General features: G+C 37.0%; 3 protein-coding genes across 13 annotated transcripts in view; 1 reads left to right on the forward strand and 2 right to left on the reverse strand.

Moving 5' to 3' along the window:
- Nucleotides 1-601: 601 nt before the first annotated feature.
- On the reverse strand, nt 602-3,346 carry LOC107189721 (la protein homolog). Of its 4 annotated transcripts, none has more exons than XM_015578321.1 (8): nt 3,292-3,346; nt 2,785-3,085; nt 2,100-2,453; nt 1,865-2,007; nt 1,700-1,784; nt 1,367-1,624; nt 1,153-1,288; nt 602-934 (listed from the first exon to the last, which is right to left on the reverse strand). In XM_015578321.1, the coding sequence occupies exons 2-8, from the start codon at nt 2,950-2,952 to the stop codon at nt 849-851; spliced, it is 1,230 nt and encodes a 409-aa protein (XP_015433807.1). In that variant the 5' UTR covers nt 2,953-3,085; nt 3,292-3,346; the 3' UTR covers nt 602-848. The 4 variants fall into 4 exon arrangements, with proteins under 4 accessions (XP_015433807.1, XP_015433809.1, XP_015433806.1 ...); XM_015578323.1 differs by having other exon boundaries at nt 2,785-2,990; nt 3,292-3,310; XM_015578320.1 differs by lacking the exon at nt 3,292-3,346 and adding an exon at nt 3,212-3,287.
- Nucleotides 3,347-3,745: 399 nt separating this feature from the next.
- On the forward strand, nt 3,746-5,695 carry LOC107189712 (translationally-controlled tumor protein homolog). The gene is made up of 5 exons (XM_015578307.1): nt 3,746-3,831; nt 4,292-4,362; nt 4,441-4,628; nt 4,702-4,972; nt 5,234-5,695. The coding sequence occupies exons 1-4, from the start codon at nt 3,804-3,806 to the stop codon at nt 4,931-4,933; spliced, it is 519 nt and encodes a 172-aa protein (XP_015433793.1). The 5' UTR covers nt 3,746-3,803; the 3' UTR covers nt 4,934-4,972; nt 5,234-5,695.
- Nucleotides 5,696-9,367: 3,672 nt separating this feature from the next.
- The window catches only part of LOC107189777 (retinoic acid receptor RXR), a 55,904-nt gene continuing 48,719 nt past the window's right edge, over nt 9,368-16,552 (reverse strand). For 7 of the 8 annotated variants that reach the window (XM_015578400.1, XM_015578398.1, XM_015578393.1 and 4 more), the window contains 3 exons: nt 13,642-13,948; nt 11,203-11,519; nt 9,368-10,893 (listed from right to left, as the gene is read on the reverse strand). In XM_015578400.1, the coding sequence (XP_015433886.1) occupies nt 10,626-10,893; nt 11,203-11,519; nt 13,642-13,948 (892 nt within the window). In that variant the 3' untranslated portion in view covers nt 9,368-10,625. The remainder of the gene's footprint in view (nt 10,894-11,202; nt 11,520-13,641; nt 13,949-16,552) is intronic. The other variant, XM_015578399.1, reaches the window with a different exon arrangement.

Consider the following 16,552-nt stretch of genomic DNA (forward strand, 5'->3'; position numbering starts at 1 on the left):
CTCTCCAAGCAATCTCTGCTCCTAGTAAAACGAGCAGCAATGTAATAGAAGACCATAACTAAAGGAAGTGTTTCGATTCTCTATCCTTTTTGCTTAGATTCCTCTCCTTGTCTAATACCTCCACCATCTGTCTATGTTCCTATTACAAAAGGTCTAATTCTAACAGGATTTTATAATCGAAGTTGGTAATAACTGTTTCATCCTTTTCTTTACATTGTACCACTTTGTCTAAAAGCTCCACAATCATTCTGTGATCCTAATAAAACGGGGCATTTTCAGGCAAGAAATGATAGTCGAAGTGATTAACATGTACATTAATCCTGGCTTATGCAACCCGTTATGCTTACATGTGGTACGGTTTTCAGTAACGACATTTGCAGAGATCAGTCTCTTAACTTTAAAAAGAAACTATATTTATTGCTCAATTTAATACATAATTTAATAAATTGTATAAATATTGAAAAAATAAATCTACCACGCATAATAATGCTTCAGTGAACGAAACTTAACTTATTAGTTTATTATCCCCCATAGTAATAATAGTTTTGATAGCACAGATAGATGTTTTTCGGGATTTTACGACAATGAAAGAATAAACATCTTACAAATATAAACAGTGTCGTGTTTTTATCATTTAAATAATATACACACTGTTCAATTGTAACGAAAAATATGCACGTAAAGTAGATGCCTACTTTTAATTTGTAACAGTGTAACGTCTATCTTTTACATTCTATACATTTATCTTGTGGGTGGGTGTCCATATAATAAAAATAGGAATAATATACATAGCAGAGAAAGTATGGAATTTGTTTGGCTTATCGATATCATTAATTAGATTCTTTGTTTCATTCAACCGCTGTTTTCTTAGCTGGAGTTCCATCGTTGGTATCGCTGCTACGTCTCTTTCTTTGCCCCCGCTGTGCATTGCGACCTTTAATATTTCGGATACTCTTATAGTTAACATTTATCATATTTTAACGGTAGATAAAAAAATTATGAAATAAATTCAGTATGTATGAGAATTCAACTCAGCGAGATCCAGATGATCTCTCAGTATTAGCATGGCAAGTCATCATTATGGAGTTCATAAGATTGGAACTTTTATTTGTATCGTACAAGAAATATTTTAAACATTTCCCAATAGCTTACCTTTTTTACCTCCGCGTTTTCCTTTATTATACCTTTGCCTTGTATTTGCCATATCTTCTTTCGCTTTAGCGAGGTACTTCTCCTCTTCCTCGCCTTCGAGAATTCGGCACGTTACTTCTTTGTCATGAATTAATACCTACTCAGATAAAGAATATAAATGACTACTGGTGCACCGTGAATTGATAGTGTATGCATTTTAATTTAAATAGCTCACTTTGCTGTCCTTCATTTTATCAACTACAGTCTTCGCGGAATTCTCTCCTTGTAAACGAACCCAGCCTTCCTTATCACCCATCTTAAAATCAACGAATGCAATACTAGCTTGGAGTTCACTTAAACGTTCCTTGATATCTTCTCTTGTACATTTTTCAGGTACATCAGAAAAGTGAATCACACAGCCTTTAGGTAAGGCTGACGACTCTTTTTCGTTTTCGTTTTCTTCTCCACTCTCATCATCGTCCTTTTCTTTGCCCTGAAAATATTGCAAAACGCTGTAGTCGACTGGTTCATTACTTTAAATGTATAAAATACTTCCTATTGTACTAACAGTGTTATTTTTCTTAGCTTTTGTCTCAGATCTTTTCTGTTTCCTCTCTTCTTTTTCCTTTGCTTTTTCTACGCTATAATCGGCTCTAAAATTTTTAATCACTCATGAAACAGTGTATATTTAACAGAATCGAATATTCTGTAAAGGATTATTTGAGAAACTTACGACCACTTTCTAATCAACTCAGTGTCTCCATATTTTACAGATTCCCTAGCTATAAAAGCTTTTGCATCTTCCAAAGTCTTGAATTGCACAAAGATAGATCCTTTAAACTGCAACTTTTTGTCCTTATCGCTATACTTCCTCATCTATCAAACAAGAAAATAGTCTGAAAATCTAAACATTTGTTCACCAATTTCTTCTATTTGGGTGAAAAATGTTATAAGATGTAGACACTTACAATAATATTCTCATATGGTTCAAAATCATTGAAGAAGGTTTTGAGTTTTTCAATATTTGTGTCATTCAGAGGGAATCCTTTTACATAAGTTGTTCTGGCTTCCTGTGCCTTTCTATATTCATCATTATAAACTGGCAAGGGATGTTCTACTGAACGACGAATCTTCTTCTTGTCCTCTGATACCTCTATCAGATCACTCGACACTAAAGCTTTTAATATTACATCACTATCCTTGCTCATAGAAGCCAACATCTTAAAATTCAACATAATAGACATTGGTACCCATCCATTATCCAATTTTGTCTGTTCAATGAGAAACTTATCCCTCTGCATGTTAACATCTCCAAAATAGAACTGCAAATAATTAATAGCATATTCTTTATAGGTTGTTCCTTGTGTATTTATGTGATAGTAACATAGCAAATTTGTTTTATTATATATGTCCTCATCACAGATAGGAGGGAAAATAACATATTCTCTTTCTATTCACAGGATGCTGATACAACAGGAGTTTCCAGAATATAGGCTATAAATTAAACACTAAGAAAAAAAACTGTTTTTCTGCTTGATTCTACCAACTCCTAATTCAATCGCCAGCTTCGCTTGGGCGGACAATAACACAGCTACGAACCCACTACATGATAGAAATTCAGTTCAACGTTATATGTATCACAAAATTATATACCTCAATTTGATTTTTTATTTTTTCCAAGAGCTCACTAGACGGCTCATCGACTTTTCCATCTTCTTTAGAGTTTTCTTCGAGCTTAGGACCCGGCTTCTCGCATTTAACCTCATCGGCTGCAACATCATTCACGCTCTCAGGTTGAACTTCCTCTTTTCCGTTTTCCATTTGTCTCTCTTTACTTTAGGCACGTGTCTAAAAGAATACTACCGCGTCTTTCCTTTATAATACGTAAATTGAAACTGTTTTGTTGCAACAATTAAACACAAAACAGCATGACGCACACGTGCCTCTAAATTCGCTAAAACCGGAAATGAAGCTGTAACGAATGCTCTAACCGCTCTAACTGTATCAATACATTAAATTGAATAAAATATAAAAATAACTATGATTCACACTGTAAATAGAAAATTAACTATATCTTTACCATTTGCTATGATCATGTAATATAGCTCATTACTCTTTTTATTGCGCTTAATTTTTACTGTAGTTGTAAATTGAACATACCTACAACTTAAATATTCTTACCAGCTGCGCTAAAGCCACTAGCCATTAAAGCGACGCTTGCTTCCAACGGCAACTTGGAATACTGTAACATAGCATTTCTGGAAGCGAAAGTAAATTCAAATTTTAACTGCTATGTTTTAAGACTAAAATGTTCTAATATTATTTAGTTTCTTTCATTATTATTACTTTAAAGAGCATGATTCATTTTGTTCCATTATTTTAGCATCTCTATAAGTATTCTACTGTAGTGCGTTACGTTCATTTTTATCATAACATATTTTAAATCTAAACTTTTGATCTGTAATCTTTTTTATTGCACGTTTATAATAATTATGAAAATTAAAAATGTTTGTTAGGATAGTGTGTAATGATTTTAGACTTTAGACATTGGTACTAGTGTGCAGTGAAGTTGGTGCAACTCGGAGTAGCTTTGATCCCTTCCGGTTCGCTCTATCTGGGTGACTGTGTCTTGTTTAGTTTAGCTGTAATTAAATCTTTCTCCATCTTCCACCATGAGGATCTACAAGGACATTTTCACCGGTAAGATCATTTAATGCATCCTTAAGTAATAGACTTCATTAATATTTTTTGAATTGTTCATTAGACAACAGTGTCAATCAATTGTTTTATTTAAGTCCGGTTCATAGTGACATTTCTATCACGAACACCGATGTTCTAAAAGTGATACTTATAAAAATATCCTTTCACGCTCATTCAAATAGTTACAATGTAGCAGCACAGGGTGGTATACCTATTTCACGTAATTATTAGTATGCAACTATGTTACTTAAATATTCTACAATCTTATTTATAACCTCTCCATATGTCCCAAATGACTCGTTTCAATTGTACGATCTTAGAGAATGGTAACACATAACAATTAAAAAAAAATTGTATGAGTTTTAGTTCAAAGATGGTCTTCCTTTGTTAGTAACAATTGTGAAAATGATCGTTTAATTCAGGTTTCTAATATAATATGACCAAAATTTATGTATTGCAGGTGATGAGATGTTCTCAGACACCTACAAGATGAAATTGATTGATGATGTTATATACGAAGTATATGGCAAGGTAAAGTGTTGAATGTTATAGTTACAACTAAACTGAATGATTGTTAACTAATTATATTTGTTTATTTCTTGTAATTAGATGGTCACTCGTAAAGCTGGTGAAATTGAAATTGCTGGATTTAACCCATCAGCAGAGACAGCTGATGAGGGCACAGATGAAGCTGTAGAAAGGGGTGTTGATGTAGTTTTAAATCATCGACTTCAAGAAACTTATGCATTTAATGACAAGAAGTCCTATACTCTTTATCTGAAGGATTACATGAAAAAGTAATTGTCAAAATTGATATATATAATTACTTTTTGTTAAGTAATTTGTCTAATAAGCATATTTTTTTAACAGACTAGTAGCAAGATTAGAAGAAAAATCTCCTGATCAAGTGGAAGTATTCAAAACTAACACAAACAAAGTTATGAAAGATGTCTTGAGTCGTTTCAAAGACTTACAGTTTTTCACTGGTGAATCCATGGATATTGATGGCCTTGTTGCATTAATGGAATACCGTGACATTGATGGTGACTCTGTGCCAGTACTTATGTTCTTCAAACATGGTCTTGAAGAAGAAAAGTTCTAAACAATTTTAGATATGCAACAAATTATGGAAAAAAATATTGTAAGTTTAACATTAGTTGTTTGTATTCCTATAATATGGTACAGTAGAATCAAATATATACATGTAAATTCATGCCTTATACATTAATCAGTTGTATTTGGCATTGCACAAACATGTAAAAGAAAAATGGTGAACAGATTCCCGCTATGATGTGCCTTTTAAACACAGCGTCTATTTTAGCCAGACAATTTAATAAACTGTGCAAACAATTACATGCAGTAAATATATAATAAAAGTAAGTAACTTTATGTTTATTTTCAGATAAACTCAAATCAAGACTGTACACATGCTGGAAAGCTGTGAAATTTAGTTGAAAGGAGACACAATTTTACTTCCAATCTCATTTTACAAAACAGTTAAGTTATTTCTTTTAAACAAATAGGAAAACAATATATTAATGACCGCATCAAAGAAAGTAATAATTGTACATATGGCGTGACTGAAAAGAAAAGTAATATAAGATGTCCCCTTAATGTGACAATGTATTTGATTCACTGTGGTGTTTGTAATATTATTTTCTACCTTCTTTTTTATCGAATATTATTGGAACACTTTATTTATGAGAAAACAAATGGAAGATGGGGAAAGAACTTTGCAACAGTGGAAGTATCGAAGTATGTCTAATTATTGTTAACATCATGAATTGTCAGTGACTAATAAATATATCAGAAACATACTCTGTATAATGTCCATCATGAATAAAAAAAAAGTGTTTTCATAAATTCTGCCCACTAGGTACTTATGTTTTATTATGATTACAAAATTTTTTGATATTTATTTTCTTTTTGCATTCAAAATAATAAAGAAGCATAATGTAAAAGTAATATATTGTTTGTAAAAAAGGGTTTCTCCAATTAAATTTTGACTCCTACAGTCGATCAAGAAAAAGAATAGAAACTCATAGGTGAATATGGAAATGCAGTAAGCAAAACATTTTGATCGCTTCATAAAAATATTATATTCAGATAAGTCAGAATAGACGATTTATCTCTTGACGCGAGACCGTACATCATATTTCTTTAATCAAGGATTGTTATTAACCATACTGTTTTACATGTACATTCATATAATTACTTGTTCGCACCTTACTCTTTCATTAATATCCATTCTCCCTTGCATTCTTTCTGTTCCATGTTTACATAATTTATATATCCATCGTCGTTACACATCCTTTCGTAAATATATTACTCTTAACTCTTTATAAAACAGTTACCGACTGAATGCAGAATTCCTTGTATTCCAATGTTGTTTTCTTCGTACAGTTACCTTGAAATAATGTCGCGTTTGCACATACAAAAGCGTTGTTTAATCATTGCAATAATACAACAGACGTAACAGCAATTTTCCTTTCGTTAAATCACACGATGATAGTTGCAGCTTAAAGATAGTAAAAGATGGACTTAAAATGTGTATGTCCATGTATTTTATCACTTATGAGTGCATAGGTACAGCTGTACAATTATGTACACGCACATATGTACATACATATGTATAGACATTTCTTTAACTACTGAGCACAACCGTACGAAATATTATTGATTACTAATTACCAAGGCAGTTAAAAATAATATTAATTTGTGTTATCAAATGAATGTACAATGAAAGTCTGAAACAGTGGTTTAAATGATGAAATATCTTTAAGCTGTCGATACAATAATTATTTCTGGAATGGAATATCATGCTAGAAAGCTATTTGTACACCTTTAAATACGTTGTTTCCAAACGTTAATGTTTAATTTTTCCTTTCCACTGACACCCTTACAAGTCTTGTACAATGGTAATTCGCTAATAAACTGAAACACAATGATTTCAGTGAGGCTCTCTTCTCTGTTTGATGCAAAAAAAAGAAAATTTTCAATCATGGAATATCGGGCAACGCTAATATTCCAAAAAACAGTTAATTGTAACGGCAGTCGTGTGAGTTAATTTGTCGTTAAATGTGGCATTTATTAATACATAAAATTTATGACATTTATATACACAGAAGGATTTAGTACTCTCGCTTTTAGCTTAGTTCATTGAAGGTACAATATTTTAGTAGGACACCAGCTACTGTTGTTTAAGTGGGATGTACCTTACATGTTTAGTAAGGATAAACAGTTATTTAACCTTTATTATTATTTATATTAAACTTATTTGTACTGATCTATGCAGAAAGGGTGCGTGAAACTTTTTCTGGAATTCTAATCGAATTGAAACCATTTATAAAAATTTAAAACAACAACAATATCTGCTTTCATTCATTAGAAGAATGTGTAGATACAAAATATGGAGAATGTTAGTTGTATGTTACAGTACGGTTCAATAATTACAGATACATCAAGGGTGAAGGATTCTCTAAGTACCAAATAACAAATGCAATAAATATAAAGTAAACTATTTTTCACGTTTACTTTACCAATGCGTCACTGTACAGAAAGTTTACAACGCACCTCATTCTTCCACTCTAGGACACTGTTACTAAGTAAAACATCACTACATACAATTTGAGCATCATACCATTTCTATGATAGTTCAAAGAAGTATGGCAAAAGCATCGAGTTTATATCAGTTATGCCCGTATACGGTTCATTTTGTTCATTGAACAATTCGCTTCTCGCGCAGAAGCATGCTATTACTTGGCAGATTTTTTCAAGACATTCCAAATTCCTTTCTTTTGGATCCTCTTACCTTTAATCATTATCTGATTGCAGGGGACATTTCTCAATTCTGCCGCTATCTTTGTTTATTCTACTGACTACTACTGAGGTTCTCATTATTTGTGAAAGAGTTCTGTTTATATATCCATATATTATATGTATGTATAGATATCATCATTTTAACATTTATATATTTTATATGAAACTTCATTCACAGGTAGCAAGCATTCACGCCCTCCAATCCTAATGGTCTTTTACAGCTTGTTTTTTTTCTATTATTACATTGAGGAATTAGATGAGGTGATAGCAAAATGCGCTTCGTTCAGAGGTACTTTTGGTCAAGATGTATCTTTAGACTGAATACAATAAAAAGAAAATGTTACCTTGTGAAAGGTAATTTACGAAATTGTGATACAGTTTTCCTATGTGGTTTGTATAATGTATAAATAGTGTTACGTGACTTGAAGTTATTTGAAATTATAGAAATTGAATCCATCAGTTTTCGAAATTTATGTTGTAATTTAGTTGAACATAGTAATAAATAATACAGCAGGCATCTAAAATGAACAGCATAACTTCAGTAATATTACAAACGGAAAGTCGGAAATTTAATATTGTGTTTTCTCGTGGTATGCATAACATTAAAAACTCTCATCAAATAGATAACAATAACCAACAACTAACAATCGTAAGCATTCACGCAAAAATAGAAATATGTTCAATAATATTTAGTATTATCATAATTTATATTATCCAAGTAAGTATGATCGTTCCTTACGTTTTCTAGGGTACTACATATATTAATTTATATTGATGACTGCAACTGAAGGATATGAAGAAACTCCTTTTTTTCCATTATAGAATTTCTAATTGAAATACAATAAAGCTAATTTCTTTAAAAATATTTTACAAAAAAAAGGTATAAATAAATTTCTCTAACTTTCCAGAATAATGCACCAGAGATGATCAATACAACAAGATCATAAAATATATATTCCACTAGTTTAATTTGATATCCTTAAACTAATCAATAAAGCACGAGGATTAAAATATATAATTTGGAATATATTGCAACGAATTTAGATTCCTATCTAATTAAAAATACCAATATAATGGTTTTTCACTTACTTAAAAATATAGAGTAATAGAATGGGGTGGCATTCTATGTCTAAAATTACCATTATTCTCTTATATCCTTCAGCTCGAATCATGAAAGAGTTCTGTAAATTGCTAACAATGACAGAGTAAGGTTTCTGTCATAGTCCTGTCCTTGATCAGTTGAATTCTATACATCTAGATCTAAAGGATAACCATACACATCTCGCAAGTGCTTTTCCCTTCAATGTTCCAAGGGCTCTTAGATTTTTCAAGGAAAGGTAATAACTTCTCATTGGATAGAAAACCATTGAGAAACATTTACATCTTGATCGCTACACCTAGCGGCATATGGTATAGTATAATCGGACACAACAGGCAGAAACTTGGTACCAAGGTCTACTAGAATCGTTGAATAAAAAATTTTGGTGCAATTTGCCGTACCAAAAGTGAAAACCACTCTCTTATAATAAAAAAGAAATCACCAAAAGGCTTCTCGATACCTCAATAACAAGATATCGTCTCCCCGTTTGTCACGGTTTCCATACTTGATTACAGACACAAAATGTCTTTATATATATATATATTCAATATATATGTATACATATATCGAACAAATCTCTTTCTATACTCTAAAAATACAAAACAATAAATTATCGTGGTGCATACGTGTAAAACCGCTTGCTCTTTCGTTTTATGCAAGTATGTATATTATCTATATGCAACTGTGGCTCTTTCAAATGACGATTCGGATCGAGGCAGAGTTGGAATGTAAAAAATACCCGAGAACTTGTTCGCGTTGATTGCATCCACGTCGAGGACTCTGTAGAGAGGGGTGTGTACGCGGTGAATTGTAAAACTATTTTGAAAGACTTACAAGAAGAGAAACAACTTACTGATTATAGGAGATACAAGGCTGCACAATATCTCTTAATGATTTCTGTTGTTACCAAAACTAATGATTAACGACACTTCTATATACACGTATATTATATAAAGATACTCAGATATTAATTTGCACGTTATCTGTTGGTGGTACAAATTTCTCATGGTTACCAGTCCTGGCAACAACATGAATCACAGAGGTATATTGCACAGGCAGGATTAGAAACGAAGTGAATGTCTTAGGAACTTCCATGTTTGCAGGGGACGCAAAGGATTCAACGTGGATACAATCGAGCCAATAACAATAATCCAGTAAACGAAGTCACATAATTATATAGGAGGACCTTGCTCAGATGATGGCATTATTAACGCGTTGACTGTCCGACAGATATCTGTATAAAAAATTTTCAATAATTCGATCCCCTTTTCGCGTAACCCTCTAACACTACCAGGGGTCTTAGGCAACATAGAATTACAAAAGATTATCAAATGACTCATCAAACGACCCGATAATTGTTGGTCAAAACTATTGACAATTCAACCAGAACTTACAAATGTATCACCCACGCATAATTAATGTGTGGCAGTCAACATGTCAAACAGACAGAGATCGTTCCAGTAGCTTCCAGGGAATCAACGGGTTCCAACAGAGGAGGGCTGAGCTACCTATTCTTGCGGGACCGAGTACATCTCGTTGCGACTTCCGTAGTGCTCTCGATACGAATCGGCTGAAAGATCGCCGGGGCTAAGGTCGGACACGATGCGTTAACAAAGACATAAATAAAAAGGTGAAGGGAGAGGGGGGAGTGTAAGTAAATTTCAGCTGGCTGCTCGACGTTAGAATACCTTGGCGTGGAGGCGTCGGTACCCGGCGAGGTTCGTTAACGTGGTGTGTACATATATATCTCGAATGCAGGTGTAATATTTTGTTTTTTTCCTTTCTGATTTTCTTTCCGTTCGGTGTATATGTTTTTCTTTTCTCGTCGTTTCCCTCATAGATCGGTGTGCCCCAACACGCGGCACACCGTCTGCTCCTAAGGATCTGACTGTGACTCGAGCATCTCCACGAGGAAATCGTCGATCGGCACGTGGATCTTGAAGAAGAACAAGTGCTCCAGGCACTTCAACCCGATCGATCGAATCGCTGGCAAGCGTAGCAATAGCTTCGCGAATCTGCCGGCGTCGTCGGGCCAGGTACCGCGACAGTATCCTTCCAGGGCGGCGTAGATCATCTCGCGAAGCTTCGTCACGTCCTGTACCGATTTTAATCCCCGGACTTCGGGGTTGAAAAGAATGATAGCCCTGTGTAGAGGATTGAATTTATTCGATGTTAAAACTAAGAAAATCAGTTGTTTCGCAGTAGACAAGTATACATTCCCGGCTGACTGAAAACTGAAAGCTGTCACAAACACACATACGCGTGCGCGCGTGCGAAAGAATACAAGAGATTCTCGTTACAGATCCCTTACTTGCCGACGGGCATCTTCTACTATTCCTGTTTTATCTGACTGGTGTCATTGGAAATTATCTACCGATCCCAGACTCGGTCAGCCGATAGTGTGATAGATATTTTGGATATAGAATATTTTTTTACGGTCAAGGTCTACCCACCTGAGGCAACCAAGTTCAGTCCTGTCCATCCTCATCTCACGCATTTTGGACACGAGCTCGGAGAGGACACGGTCGAATATCGTACCCACGCCAGCCTGCTGCGCCGAGTTACGATATACAGTGATCCCAGTCGCCAACACGATACCGTCCTTCACGTCGATGGACCGGTGTGAGAATGAGGCGATCAGCAGCTCGTTCCATCCGGCCCGTAGCAGCAGAACCTGATCCTCCAGTGGCAACGACGTAAAATTTGGGATGTGCTTCGCCCATGCTACCAGCTGGAACAGCTGATTGTCGCAAATGCGCGACACTGCATTCTGTGCATTACAAGAGATACGCTGGATTAATTGAAGGAGCGTTTCGTGGAACAGCTACACACACCATTCCACGAAAATGAAACCGACACGTCCGGCTCACAATAGACAAGCAAAACGCGTAGTTAAATGGCGTTGTCGTGTGGGCTGATACGCGCCGATTCGCAGAACGGCGTATCAGACGAAATCGTCTAATTGCTACGACCGTCGCTCCGTTCAAAATATGTTTTTTTTTTTTTTATATTTTTTGTTTTAATTGTTTGATCATGGAAGGGGTAGCCCTGTGATGATGGTTCCCCCCCTGGTGGAATATGTATTTCTCTGTCTGACAGTCAATCTTCCGCAGTTTGAGTTATACGTGACCAGTGCTTTGCCCGGAATTGTTCGAAGATCGTGTTCCTGGATATGCCAAGTGAAATATCTGACTAATCTTCGTGATCGAAGATGCATTTTTCACCGTATTAGGGCATTATCTTCGAGCTGATAAACCAGATGGTCCTTTGAAGTGAATATATATACCAGATGATTGGATAAGATGAATAATACTTGAACGATTGTGGTCTTTCAGTCGACGTATATCAAAGTATGGATCCTCTTTGATGAATTTACTTGGGTACAGGTGATGTCTTTTAAGTATATGATCCTCTAAAGTCTATGCATAGCAAGCAGCCGAATGAGGTAAATTTTCATCGATAGAAATGATCCTCCTATCAGTAGGAGTATTTCTCATCCTCCAGAGTGAATCAATCGTAACAGATATCATTTTTTAATGCAAATCTATGCGAGCATACACGAATCTACCATCTAAATCTATTAAAATAAGTGGCTCTGCAAGATGAGAGCATCATTGCGGAATATCGGTTACCCTCGTAAGTCAATCCATTTAAATACAAATGCTCCCTCTCCCACGTGAATCCGTACAAAGGCACGATCCTCCAATAACTCCGAGCACAGCGTGTCATTTATCGAGCAACTCGATCGGCACTGTGAATTTCTTTCGGGCCGACGAACCACGATTCGTATCCGACAACCCGCTAAAAGGACACACACATCTCTCTCGAACAAATGAATTGATTTCTTGTCTCGAGAACTCGGTTGTTGTATCGTCTAAAAGCAAATCATGTATCGCGTGAAAGCATCTCTCGATGACATATCCATATGTCGTATTATACACGGAACCAACGGAATGGTAACGAATATTTCGAACACGATGGTGTCCCAGCCGCAGCAGCAGCGGCGGCGGCGACTCCAGACGGGTATTAAAATTCCAAGAGGGGGGAAAAAAAAATTTAATTCCGCAGGATTGGCTTTTTTTTTCATTCGCCACCTGAGGTGTATCCTCTTCGGACTGGCGACGTCCAATCCCTATACTCGACAATAATCGATCAGAAATTATTCACTGAAGATGTCGTCGAGGGACTAGAAAGAAAGGAAGAGTAAGTAGCTAGTTCCCATTCCATTAGGATCGTGGGCACGAGTCATGTTTCTTGGTTCGCTCGTCCAAGGGATGATAAAACCGTCTGATGGATGGCGTGTATCCACGCGAAAGTAGCTATTGAGAACCGATACTCTCGGGTGGACACGCGTCATTTATTATACAGTACAATATTCCCTCTTGTATAAGCACGTTTTCTTGACCACCTCACAATCAGAGGACATTGGCCATCTCAACCGTACCAAGATTTTTGGGTGACACCTTTTCAAACAAAGCTAACTCATGGCAGAGGTTTAACCCTTTAACGATCGAATTTTCTTTTGGAAATGTGCAACCATTTGCTTCCTTTATTCTAATGAAAGAAGAAATATATTTTTCAATTTTTACTCAAATTTTAATTTTTCTAGCAAAAGGTATTTTACTCCTTCACGTGACGAGTATACTGGTCATTACCCAAAAAGTGGTCATTTCCTGACGACGAGTATACTCGTCAAACATCGTTAAAGGGGTTAAAAGATTCAACTCACGAGAATTACCACTCTCTATACGATTATAGCCACCAGAGTTCAAAAATCGTGATGTTACACAGTGAGAAGATTGTACTCGAACAAACCCATGATGGAGGGTGGAGGGTAGGAACTGATGTAAGCTGCTCCGGTACGCTCGCTTCATCAAACTCCGTATATTTACCTCGTAATTTTCGTGGGACTCCATCTTGCATTCGACTCGTTTCTCAGCCTCCAGGATACGCTCGATAGGCATGTCCGAGTTCAAGTTACTCGTGCTCTCTACCTCGCTCTGATCCTTCTCCTTGGTGCGTTGACGCTCCTCCTGCACCGCCTCCCTCTTCATTCCCATCGCCAGGCATTTCTGGTATCTGCAGTACTGACACCGATTCCGTTGCCTCTTGTCGATGATGCAGGACTTCTCCTCCCGGCACGCGTACGACAGGTCCTTGCGCACGGTCCTCTTGAAGAAACCCTTGCAACCCTCGCAGCTGCAACACAATTAGGAATCGTTCGAGCACATTGTTCTCCAATTAACGGGACTAAGTGGAACATATAAACCTGAACATAACGTATACCACAGTAAAATATATACATATTGACGGATCATCGAATTAACGATAACTCGACGGAAAAATCTAATTGATTCAGGCTAGGGATGCTCGATTCCGATTCGATTCTTCGGAAGATCGATTCCCTTGGGTAACAACACATGACTGTCATGTATAACACGTACACTACCGGCCAAAATTGTGGGATCAGGTCTGATAATTAAAGAAAAAGGAACCTATTATTCTATAAAGAGTTGTATGTTGTGCTATATGTTATACATGACAGTGATGTGGTACCCAAGAAAATCGATCTTCCGAAGAATCGAATCGAACATCCCTAACTCAGGCTCGATCGCGAGATTACCAGTTTCTAACGAGAAAGGAATGTGCAGATTTTAACGATTTACGTCGGGGGATCAGAGTTAAACAGAGGACACCAAAGGCCCTCGATATAATGTTACAACGCGATAAGGAACGGTGTCGAGATTCAGCATTTTGGCACGGAAAGTGAATCGTTCGCGAGCCACAAACGCAAACGACTCGTATTTCGTGAAAGCGTTCGAGGTCCGATCGTTCCCCAGTCGTTGTTTCTTTTCTTTGTTTCCCCTCTTTCCGTTTCTTTAGCCTGACTAACACGACGAGTCGTCGAATAAACTACCTACGGTTTACGTGGTGTTCCATCGTGGTAACCGAAAACACTGTCGACCGGATGAACCGAGGATGCGCGTAACACTGTCCTGGGAAGACTAATGGTCGGTTGGAGACAATTCGTGGAGACCATTGGCTATACGATAATTTTGTCACTGATAGCCACACATACACCGAGATACGTATTCTGTGTTGTTCCAAAATCTTCAACGGTCACTAATTCATAGTGGAGCGAAAATTGTTTAAATTTGATACAAGGAATTGAAAAAAATCAATATTTAATCGGTTGTTTATTTTAGTACCTTAATTTGCTCGTTTTTATATATAATGATCTGGTGCTATCAGCCTCTATATGAGGAATAAAATCGAAGGCTGACGAGGAATAAAGGGGATCTAAATCAACGAGTGCAATGGGATAGTCTTCGTTGTAGACTGTTTCCACATTCCACGATCGTTAAAGCCGCCGATGGATCGGCATTTTAGAAGACGGAACACGCCGGGCCAGGGGCCTTCGTTTTTAAAATTGGAACCTCTCCAGCTATCTCGCGACGCGGCCAGAAAAGCGGCGAAACATTCCGCGAGGAATTTATTTTCGTTTGGCGGCTCGGGCCCGTATATTTTCGTGGCGGGCATACCGCCCGGCCGACAATTTCATATTCCTCCTTTCTCCGTGTTTTCACTCGCGCGACAACAACTGGGCACGTGGAAATGGTTCCATTCGGGTCGTGTGTCTCCACGTCTGAAAATGGAGCGTAGCGAAAAAGAGTGTTCCAGAGAGTGGAATTTCAGAAGAAAAATTGAGGAAGAGGGATGGAACTTTCGGAGGAAGTAGAAGAGGAGCAGAAGTTACTAGAAAGTTATGTAGATAAAAAAAATATATATACTAAAAGAATATAATAGAAACTGTGAGGGTAGAAGAAGAGTATGTACTTGCAGAGACTAAAAGCAACTGGTGTACTGTAGAACGGTAAAACTTCCAAATGAAATGGTGAAAGAGGGGTGAAATTTAGACAGGAAGTAACAGAAAAGGAGTAGAACTTTTAAGGGAGCAGCCGAAGGTGAGACTCGAAGACGAGGTAGAAGTAGACTTTAGAGGGACGATGGAAGAAAAAGGGTGAAACTTAAAAGGGAATGTAAAAAGAGGGTCGAACCGAAACAGAGAGGAGGAGAAGTTGAACCGGTGGACGAAGTAGAAGGCTGGGCCCGACTAACAAAAGAACTAGAAGTAGAATCGATCTTGTAAGGGTAGGAAACGAAGGGGTACTGAAGACTCACGTGAGAAGTAGAGAAAAGAGAAGAAGTTGAACTCACAGGGGGTAATGGAGGTAACAGTACAAGACTGTACTTCACAGAATAATCACAGCTCGAGTAAGAGGTAATTGAATTGTAGACTTACGCTTGCACATGAATAAAAGAAGGATTAAACTTCCATACGAATGAAAGAGGAAGAGGATCGAGATTGAATTTTCGAACGAACAATCGCGGAAAACAGAATCTCGAGAAATCAGTAAACGTAACGAGCCAACAATGTTGAAGCAAGATTAATGAAAAAACGCAAGAAGCGGATCGGCTCTCGGCAGAAAGAAGCGGTAAAAGAATACTATTGTAGCGAAACGGAAGGAGGAACGCGAAAGATCTATGTACAAACACGTGATCAGCGTGACGCTCGTAAAACGTTTTAACGCGTTCGGCCGAGCGGTTCGGGATAAATCAAAGTCGCACGCGTCTTTCGCTCCGAGGATAGTACCCCTTTGTTTTATCCCGTAAATTTCGTCTTTCTCCCGGGTAACACGATGGGAAACGATTACGGTGATCCCGTGGATTTCGTTGGGACATCAAAATACTCTCGACCTTCGGGGAGTCGTAGAATCTCGCGGATCGATGGCTCGTCGGCCG

The sequence above is a fragment of the Dufourea novaeangliae genome, unplaced genomic scaffold (genome assembly GCF_001272555.1).
Source record: "Dufourea novaeangliae isolate 0120121106 unplaced genomic scaffold, ASM127255v1 scaffold162, whole genome shotgun sequence".
Classification (NCBI taxonomy): Eukaryota; Metazoa; Arthropoda; class Insecta; order Hymenoptera; family Halictidae; genus Dufourea; species Dufourea novaeangliae.

Bases quoted from the DNA above. Each gene is read 5' to 3' on its own strand.
- LOC107189721 (XM_015578321.1), bottom strand. From the start codon at position 2,952: ATGGAAAACGGAAAAGAGGAAGTTCAACCTGAGAGCGTGAATGATGTT. The intron at 2,454-2,784 runs GTATATAATTTT...AATTATTTGCAG, and splicing joins AAATAAAAAATCAAATTGAG to TTCTATTTTGGAGATGTTAA. The intron at 1,785-1,864 runs GTAAGTTTCTCA...TAAAAATTTTAG, and splicing joins GAGTTGATTAGAAAGTGGTC to AGCCGATTATAGCGTAGAAA.
- LOC107189712 (XM_015578307.1), top strand. From the start codon at position 3,804: ATGAGGATCTACAAGGACATTTTCACCG. The intron at 4,363-4,440 runs GTAAAGTGTTGA...TCTTGTAATTAG, and splicing joins TATACGAAGTATATGGCAAG to ATGGTCACTCGTAAAGCTGG. The intron at 4,629-4,701 runs GTAATTGTCAAA...TTTTTTTAACAG, and splicing joins CTGAAGGATTACATGAAAAA to ACTAGTAGCAAGATTAGAAG.